This window comes from Vicugna pacos, chromosome 25, assembly GCF_048564905.1.
Source record: "Vicugna pacos chromosome 25, VicPac4, whole genome shotgun sequence".
Taxonomy (NCBI): Eukaryota; Metazoa; Chordata; class Mammalia; order Artiodactyla; family Camelidae; genus Vicugna; species Vicugna pacos.
This window is the reverse complement of record NC_133011.1, coordinates 12,862,154-12,872,609: the sequence shown is the minus strand read 5'-3', so window position 1 is coordinate 12,872,609 and position 10,456 is coordinate 12,862,154. Positions and strand designations below refer to the sequence as shown.

The following is a 10,456-nucleotide window of genomic DNA, read 5'->3' as shown; positions in this document are numbered from 1 at the left end:
TAAAGTTTGGAAGTATTCATGGAATAAATTAAAGAACTACTTTGAAGAAATTTTGAAGTAATGTTTTGCTGTCTTTATCCAATCATCCACTTACTTCTTAACAACTCAGCATCTTAACTGATATGTTTATATGTACTTTCCTTTAATTATTTTGTTCATAACACTATTTGTATGATATTCCCTTATTTAAGGTGTACAAAAAGTAGTTCAGTAAAGTTGAACTTTATGTAGTTTATAATAAAATAAATTTAAAGGATGCATTTTGGAAAGATAGATAGATGGACGGACCAGTTGATCTTCATGGCTAAAGCTAGCACTTCTGACTCTTACGTTGTTATTCAAAGATGCAATTTGAAAACTTCCATGCCTTCCAAACATTGTACTTAAATAGGATAAGATACTTTGACTAAAAGGGAAGAAGGTAAAATAATCTCCTTAGACTAATAAAATCTTTTTAAGGTTGGTAATACCATGTTTTATTGTATATGATTTGATGTCTTGAAGTGTTTTTTTTTAAATAAATACTGATTTATTCAATGCTTTATTTTAAAGTGTAATAATTAGTTAAGGTTGCTTTGGCTGTCTTCCAGCTTGTGGAGAGACTCCAGAACAAATCCGAGCACCAAGTGGTATAATCACGAGCCCAGGCTGGCCTTCCGAATATCCTGCCAGAATCAACTGTAGCTGGTTCATAAGGGCAAACCCGGGGGAAATCATCACCATAAGGTAATTCTGATACCCTTCTGTATTATTACATGATATTTTATTACAAAATATAAATTCAGTTTCTAGGTATCATCACTCATCATGCAGTAATACAAAAAGATGATTTTCAGAAAATATAATAAATTATATTTATCGATACCATCTTGCGGTTAAGAGTAACAGCCCATTCTTCCCCTTCTGTTGGGGCATATGTTTGGAATATTTTCTAATGGTGGTAATGAATTTGCACCAAACCATCCATATTCTTCTAGGCCACTTTTTAACAAAAGGTACACAATTACAAAATAGCTTATTAGGATCGAGAGTATAATTTTTGGCCATGAGACAGGTAAACAAAACTCACTAATCCACTTGGAGATCTAGCCCATAATCTTGGTCTAACTGTTAATAGAGCCCTCTACCTTAGTGAGTAAAAACATGCTTTAGGCTATGTCTGTGTGTATGTATGTGTGTATAAAACTTGAAACAAGCTGATGATGGATAAATACTGTGTTCTAGAAAAGTCTTTTTTTTCATAACAATGAAACAAAAGAACGTTTGTTGAGAATACGAACTGGAAGATATTCTTAGGGAAGATAAACAAAAGTTTAAGATTCTGAGAATAAATACCAATAAGGAAGATTAAGATTATTTTAAAGACATTTAAAATTGCAAAGAAAAACTGTGGGAATAAGATACTACGGAGGAAATATTCAGTGTAACTAGATACTGCTTGCTTAAGGAAATTATATCAAGGTATTAGAAAGAAAATTTTCCTGAAGGGGAGAAAAAAAAAATAGTGTACCTAAACAAGGACTGTAACTTAATTAAGAATGCTGTCCTGTCACAGAGCCAGCACAAAGGCATCTTCCACATGCTTCCATTAGTTACACTTTTATAGGTAAGAATCATGGAACTTAAGATTTAGGAGAGACTTTACAGATCACAGACACAAATCCCTTCATTCTACATTTTTTAAAAAATTAGATTATAAATTTAGCCTACTTTTGATTCTTTCCATCCTCCTTTTTTATATTTATTAAGTAATGAGAAAAGAAGTCTCTGGAGAAACACAATTGCAGTCTGTCCCCTTTACTATGTGGAAGCCATAAAACAGGGACATATGGTTTGTTTTCTTTTTGTTCTTTTCATCTGCCCCAGGTCATGTCGTCTGGAACACTGGAGCTGAGCTTATATAGAAGCTGTAACATTTCTCTGTGAGCATTGTAATTCCTTTGCCTGATGGATGGATAGGATGTACCATTAAGGTTATCCTTCTGCATCAGTACCAGTGTTGTAATCTGAACAATTTTCTGTTACTTAAAATATGACTAAGTACAGATGTGCTTTCAAAATAACATTTTACCACAGGGATTCTGAATATTCTTTTAAACATAAAACTAGAATTTTTGGAAATTTTTTTTTTAACCTAAAAATTCAACCCCAAATTAAATTTGTAGCCTGCCGGCTCAGTTATGTAAAACTCGGAAATTCTTGCCAGCACAGAGGAGGTTACATGGAATACTGCCATCTGGTTCTGATCATGTGTTGGATCCTTGAAATTTCACAAAGCTTTACTAAAAACTAAGCACAATACTGAAATGCAGACAGAATTAGAGGGTGAGCCCCACATCTAAGAAGATATCCTAAATTCTGGACAGAGTAAATGAATTTGGATTTACACAGTCAACCTCATAAAATGAGAGTAATTTTAGTAATTGTCCTAGTTCTTACTGAAATCATTATGGTGATACCAAACTTTAAGAAGATGACAGACCCACATAATACACAAAGTCACATTTCATTTGTGAGTATTGGTGTTAAATCTAAAATAAATCATTCAAAAGAAATTTATACATCCTCAAATTGCAGCTCATTTAGACATATAAATGAGTCAATATTGGGAAGTATTAATTTACCATATTAACTAGTCAAAGCAAGGTACTTGATTATCTAGACTAAGATGTTTTAAAACATTTTGGTAAAAAAAAAAAAGAACTGCATTCATTTCTGAATTTAAAATAGTTAAAATCTAGATGAAAGAGGAAAATGAAATTGCTATAAACAAACAATATAAATTGGCTAAAGATAGTAATATAAAAGCTTTTTTATCCTCTCCCTTGAAATCTTCCAGAATACACAAAGGCCATCTTACCCATAGGAGATAGGGGATTGGATTCTTGTTCCCTGTTTGAAGCCAAGGACTAGGGTCAGGATATTTTGCTCAAGAAAGGAAGCTAAGCCAGAAAGAGAAAGAAGAATACCATATGAGATCGCTCATATGTGGACTCTAAAAAACAAACAAACGAACAAAACCAAAGCATAAATACAGGACAGAAATAGACTCATAGACAGAGAATACATACTTGTGGTTGCCAGGGAGGCGGAGGGTGGGAAGGGATAGACTGGGATTTCAAAATTGTAGAATAGATAAAACAAGATTATACTGTGTAGCACAGGGAAATATACACAAAACGTTATGGTAGCTCACAGAGAAAAAAATGTGACAATGAGTGTGTATATGTCTATGTATGACTGAAAAATTGTGCTGAACACTGGAATTTGACACAACATTGTAAAATGATTATAAATCAATAAAAAATGTTAAAAAAAAAAAAAAAGGAAGGAAGCTAAAAAAACTTCTAACCTCTGCCAGAACTTTGATGGGGCTGAGAGTTTACCTGGGCATACCATGACAATTGGAAATTTAGCTAAGCCCCCAGCTGACTTTGCAGCTTGATCGGTGATACCACTGGGAACCACCATGCTAGGGCTGGTTTTGCAATGGAGTTAGTAGAGGTCGCCACAAAAAAGGTGCTTTGGGGGAATGTAAGGGGAGAGAAGATTTTTTTTAAAACTTCCACAAAAGCTTGCAACCCAAATTTCTAGAATGTGTGAAAAAAATGAATATTAATGAAAACAGCCAACAAAATCAAGCTGGAACACAAATTCACTACAGACAATATATGCTTTATTATATAGGGGGTTTTTTTCTTGACTTTTTTTATGCCATGAATCCTTTGGTAGTTTGATGAAACCTATAGATCTTTTCCCAGGATGTTTTTAAATTTATAAAACAAAATATATAGCATTACAGAGGGAACCAGTTATTCTTGAAATATAGCTATCTGATATTTCTACAGATTTACAACATAATACAAATATGCTTGTTAACGTATTAGTGAGCAAGTGATGGTTCTAACAATTAGTGTAATTTCAAAGTGGTTTTGAGTGTAAATAGTTATTTTAGAGATCTATTAAAACAAATGTAATATGAAATTATCTGTGATTTCTGTTGGTGACAATGTGAAAGACACTAAATACTGTTCATGGCTTGTTTATAGTCGTTAAGTGTAGGAAATGTTAAAATTGCAGTTACAGATTGGTGAAAATAAAGTTAAACATTTTTCTACTGAATTTGAGAGGAGAATAGAAACACTGAATACTCTTACTTAGACTTTATTAGAACAAAATTGAGCATCTAGTGGAAGAAAATAAAATTTTAAAAATAGAAACCTATTAATACAGAAAAAAACAATAAAGGAGGAAAATGAGAGCTCCCCTCCCCCCAAATAGCAAGGCTATTCAAATAAAAAAACTAACTTAACCTTTGCAAGATAGACCGACTGATCAGGTTCATTGGTTGGTTAAGTGTTATTAACCCCTTTAATGGTCTTATAGGAACATACCTAAAGCAGCACTAACACAGAAAGTCTGAAAAATGAAGATAGGGAAAGATAAGCTTTGGAAGTACTGATTAGGAGAAAGCTAGTGTAGGAAGGTTAACAACAGATGTAATTGACCTGAAGACACAAAATATTAGTAACAAATGGAATAATCCACTAGGTATAATCGTGGTTAAACATTGTGTTAAACAGCCTAGAAACACAAGCAAAGCAAAATGTGGGAAATTACCAAACAAGTAACTAGTCCACAATTATAGTGGAAGTTTATAAACATACTTTTAATCTGAATACATTAAGCACAAAAAATTAGTAGAAATAGAGAAGACTCAATAAAATTAATAAGCTTGATCCAATAGAAGCATCATTATATATGTGTGTAATGTTTATACCTATTTCAGTGAACAGAGAATACACATTCCTTTCAAAAACATGTGAAACATTTATTTTTAAAAAACTGAATATGTATTAAATCACAAAGGAATTCTGACTGTATTTCCAGCCTTTACTTCATTCAGGTTGTGTTCTCTGACCATGATGCAGTGAAATTAGAAACCAATTAAAAACCCATATGTTCAGAAACATTTTCGTAAATAATTCCTGCATTAAAGATGGAAATTATGGTGGAACTTAAAATATATTAAAATAGTTATCATGAAAGCATTATATATTAAAACTGTTGGAACACGTTGAAAGAGTACTTAGAAATTTCTAGCTTTAATGCATTGATTTAAAAATTAGTAAGATGGGAAATAAATAAGCTCAGCGTTTTCTCAGCTGCTTAGAAGAATAGCTACAGGGTAAATCTTCAGTAGAGAAAATAAAGTTAAAATCAGAAAATAATTAAACAACAACAACAACAAAAAATGATTCAAAAAACCAAAAACTCATTTTTGGAAAGACTGGGGAAAATAGACAAAGACAAATTTCAAGGCAACAGTAAAGAAAAAAGAGGAAAGGTACCACAAAAAAACCCCCCAAATCTCAAGAACAAAAGTGTCTGTAATAATGAAAACAATGAGAGAGATTTTAAAAGTCATAAAGGAATACCATGAATGGTTTATATTAATACTTTAATTAGATGAAATGAGTCATTTTCTAAGTGTGTGTTAACAAAATTGATTCAAGAAGAATTAGAAAACTTATTAATGCAATGGTTGTTAAAGAAATTAAATCAACAGTCAAAATAAGATTCTACATCCAGAGAGTTTTACAGGCAAGTTTTACCAAATGAATAGAGAAAGAATTTCTTTAACCTGATAAAAGGTATCTGAAAAAAAAATTAAAAACCAAACTTAACATTGAAGTTAATTTTAGCACTAAGGACCAAGACAGGGGTACATGTTTTCACTGCTTGGACTTGAACCTTCAGTCAATGCGGCACTCCAATAAGTAGTGATTAGTGGTATAATAAATGAAAAGAGATGAAACTCTTTTTACCAGTATTACATTTATCTATGGTAGAAAATCGAAACAAATTTAAAGACCACAGATATGAAAATTTAAACAATTGTATGAAAGTAGTATGTATAGCTTTGCAATAATAAATTTTACTTTCAAGATAAAATGATAATTTCTAAGAGCATTTAAATTATCAACACTGACTTAATGAAAGTTTAGGAAAAGCTGCTTAAACCAAAAAACATGAAGACATTGAAGATTTCTACCTAAATCATCTGTACTCTGAAGAAGCACAAGCACAGGTTTGTAAACCGTATCTTTGTTACATGAACTATTATGAAGCATAAAAAAAAGAAAAACCAAAAACACCGTTGCCACTTATAAATGTATTTTCAACATCCTAAGTGAAACATTAGCAGACCAAATCCCCAATAGTACATACACAATTAGATGTTTATTAACTCTTTTTTTCTGGAACAGGTCCCTCATTTCATGAATCTTAAACATTTTAGTTGATTAAATGTATATTTTTATACTTTATGGAAGTAGGTTGCTTCCATTTCTTGGCTATTATAAGTAATGCTGCCAGTGAAAACTGGGGTGCATAAAACTTTTTTCAACTAGTGTTTTTGTTTTCTTTGGGTAAATACCTGGAAGTAAAATTGCTGGATCATAGGGTAGTTCTGTTTTTAATTTTTTGAGGAACCTCTGTACTGTTTCTTTGTGACTGCACCAATTTACATTCCCACCAACAGTGTACAAGGGTTCCCTTTTCTCCATATCCTTCCCTGATTGGCAGTGAATCTTTAGAAATAGAATGTTTTGTTTTGCCAGAGTTACAGGGTATAAGTTACTTTTTCATATACAATCAGTGGAATTGAGTTGGTATAAACATTTTTCTCAGTGTCACTATCAAATTTAAAGTGGAAGTGTGTCTTTTGACCTAGCAATTCTACTTCTCAAAAAATTTGTCCTAGAGAAACACTTAGGTATATAGGATTCTTTACATGGAGAGAACATGTATATGGATTCTTTAAAGCATTGTTCATAATAGTGAAAAAACTGGACGCAGTCAGATTGTTTGTCAGCCTTTGTTATAGTTACTCAGAATATTTAAAGAGGAAATATCCTGGTATAAAAATCCTTGGATAATTAACTTTATTATCGTTTGGTTTAAGGCAGAGGTAAATAATCTCACTTTGGGGGGAGAAATGTTACTGATAAATGATATTTTGGTTTTTTTTTTTATAGCTGTGGCTAATTTTGTATGTATAGCCAAACAATATCTTGTAGTTTGGCTATAAATGGTTTATGTAGAAATGTATTCTCAAACTCAGGGACTTTTCTCTGAAGAAGTTTTTTGTTCATTCATTTTTAACCTTTTTTGCTCAGGTTTGTGCTATTTGCTGTCCTGAAAAAGTAAGCTGTAAACTTTTCATTAAGCAAACAGAGCCAGTCTAATCTAAGAGAAGACTGACTTCCTCTGTGTGTTCTTCAGTTTATTGGATTATGGAAAGGTGTTTCTGGTTCAAGCCAAGAACAGTTTAGGGTGTTATAAATTAGAAGTTGTCCTTCCTAAACACATACAGGGAGAATCAGGAAGAAAAAAGGTGCCAACTATCGTCTGTTTTATAGCATTATTTTGTAGTCTGGTGTTACTTATGAAGTATTGTTCTGGAACCTGGGAAAGGGGTATAAATATTAGGAGCCTAGAAGCAGTAATATTGGCTGATGATATAGTTATATGCAGGGAAGACCCAGGAAAATCAGTGAATGTGTGGAAGCTTATAATCAAGTCCTCACTCACTTTGTATTATGAATTATTTTTCCAAAATTCCCCTTTCAATAGCCTTTTCTGACTTTTTATTTGTAGTTTTCAGGATTTTGATATTCAAGGGTCCAGAAGATGCAGTTTGGACTGGTTGACGATAGAAACATACAAGAATATTGAAAGTTACAGAGCCTGTGGGTCCACAGTCCCGCCACCGTATATTTCTTCACAAGACCACGTCTGGATCAGGTTCCACTCCGATGACAGCATCTCTAGAAAGGGTTTCAGACTGGCGTATTTCTCAGGTGTGTTTTTAAATAAGAAGAAAGCTGTGGAACAAGATTCTGTAGTATTAACTGCTCAGTCACTTTAGGACGAGTCTTCTAAACAATGTCCATTTAATTGTGACCAAGTCCTAAAAACACATCTGAAATTGATGAATTAGAGGCCCAGTGTTCAGGTGCCCTAGAGCTGGATCTCAAAAAGGAATTTCGTATAATCCTAGGAACATGATTAATTTTAAAAACTAAAGTCAATCTTCTTTTTTTAAGAACATTTTAAATACATGTATTTGAAAAGCAACTTTTTTCCCTCAAGTGCTTATCCAGATCCTGAAAGTTACTTCGAATGTATTTTTGTATATGTGCATTAGCATTGTCTTGGCACCTTCAAAGAAAAGACATAATTGATTTATCCTTCATAGTTTGTAGCATCAGAAGTCATCTTTTGCTGTTCTTAAACTTTATCCCAAAAAGTGACAAATATGAACAATTCAGAGCATTAGAGTCAGGTCCATTTTTGGTGAAAATCATTTTACATTTTCTGAAATTACATGGTCTCCTTTAACAAATATATGCTGCTTTCTCCCTTTTTTTTGTAATTAAAAACACAGTCTTTGTAATATTTATTTAGGTTCTGAAGCACATTTTCTCTTACTTATTTACCAGTAAATATTAATGGAAAGGTAAATATTGGCCATCATTGTCAGTTTGGACCGTAGGACTCTTTAACGTTTGATTTTCTTCCCCTGCCTCCTTATTGTTATGTATTTAGGGTAGAACATGAAGATAATTAGAATTCTATAAACATTTCAGTTCTCTCTCCTTCCCACTAGTATTTTGATGAGTAAATTTACACCTTCAGCTTAGATTCATAAATTATTTTGCAGTTGTATCAAAATAATAGAAATTATAAAATGGAAGTACCATGTTGTGGTTACATGAAACATATAAATAGTATAAACTTAGCTTTAGGATAATCTTAGCAAAAATTTGAGCCTAAATAATGGGCTCACAAAAAATTTGAGCCTAAATAATGGGCGCTATGACATACATAGCAAAATACTGTGTATAAATAACTGGAAGAATATTTAAAATATATTTGAAAAAGTGATTATTGTGGATAAATTTTTTTCATTTCAAAATGTTTATACAATAGGTTATTTGAAATTCTTAGGCAATATATCATAGTGGCTCATATTTCTTACATCATTTTAGTAAATATTCTGCAATAAAATGGCTTCTGCAGAGAACTGAATTGGCCCTTTCTCTTTAGATCAGCTGCAGAGATCTTCATGGAACAAATCATAAACGTTTAATAAATCGAATTGTTGAGTAATCAGTGAGCCAGTATTTGCCATTAGAACTTAACTTATTTTTTGATTAAGCCCAACAATTGCTTGGGCTTAATCAACACTTATTATAAAAATACCACTTGCTGTTATATATCTTTTTAAAAGTATGTTTTTTTCTCCTTACCTCCGTATCTCCCTCTTCCCTATGTCCTCCCAGGGAAATCTGAGGAACCAAACTGTGCTTGTGACCAGTTTCGTTGTGGTAATGGGAAGTGTATACCAGCAGCCTGGAAATGCAACAACATGGATGAATGTGGAGACAGTTCTGATGAAGAGGTCTGTGCCAAAGAAGCTAATCCTCCAACATCTGCTTCTTTCCAGCCCTGTGCTTACAACCAGTTCCAGTGTCTGTCTCGGTTTACCAAAGTTTACACTTGCCTCCCCGAATCTTTAAAATGTGATGGGAACATTGACTGCCTCGACCTTGGAGATGAGATAGACTGTGATGTGCCAACTTGTGGGCAGTGGTTAAAATATTTTTACGGTACTTTTAATTCTCCCAATTATCCAGACTTCTATCCTCCTGGAAGCAACTGCACCTGGTTAATAGACACTGGTGATCATCGTAAAGTCATCTTGCGCTTCACTGACTTTAAACTTGATGGTACTGGTTACGGTGATTATGTTAAAATATATGATGGATTAGAGGAGAATCCACACAAGCTTTTGCGTGTGTTAACTGCTTTTGATTCTCACGCGCCTCTCACAGTTGTGTCTTCTTCTGGGCAGATAAGGGTACATTTCTGTGCCGATAAGGTCAATGCCGCAAGGGGATTTAATGCTACTTACCAAGTAGATGGCTTCTGTCTGCCATGGGAAATACCCTGTGGGGGGAACTGGGGGTGCTACACAGAGCAGCAGCGTTGTGATGGATATTGGCATTGCCCAAATGGAAGGGATGAAGTCAACTGTACCATGTGCCAAAAGGAAGAGTTTCCGTGTTCCCGAAACGGTGTCTGTTACCCTCGTTCTGATCGCTGCAACTACCAGAATCATTGCCCAAATGGCTCCGATGAGAAAAACTGCTTTTTTTGCCAGCCAGGAAACTTCCATTGTAAAAACAACCGTTGTGTGTTTGAAAGTTGGGTGTGTGACTCTCAGGACGATTGCGGCGATGGCAGCGATGAGGAGAATTGCCCGGTGATTGTGCCCACCCGAGTCATAACTGCAGCCGTCATAGGGAGCCTCATCTGTGGCCTGTTGCTGGTCATTGCGTTGGGATGTACCTGTAAGCTTTATTCTCTGAGGATGTTTGAACGAAGG

The 10,456-nt window shown here is 33.8% G+C and overlaps 1 protein-coding gene across 2 annotated transcripts in view; it reads left to right on the top strand.

Moving 5' to 3' along the window:
* Window positions 1-10,456, top strand: part of LRP12 (LDL receptor related protein 12) — an 81,132-nt gene that overhangs the window by 61,393 nt on the left and 9,283 nt on the right. For both annotated transcript variants that reach the window (XM_072949597.1, XM_006216384.3), the window contains 3 exons: window positions 591-726; window positions 7,663-7,865; window positions 9,351-10,455. In XM_072949597.1, coding sequence (XP_072805698.1) covers window positions 591-726; window positions 7,663-7,865; window positions 9,351-10,455 — 1,444 coding nt within the window. The remainder of the gene's footprint in view (window positions 1-590; window positions 727-7,662; window positions 7,866-9,350; window position 10,456) is intronic.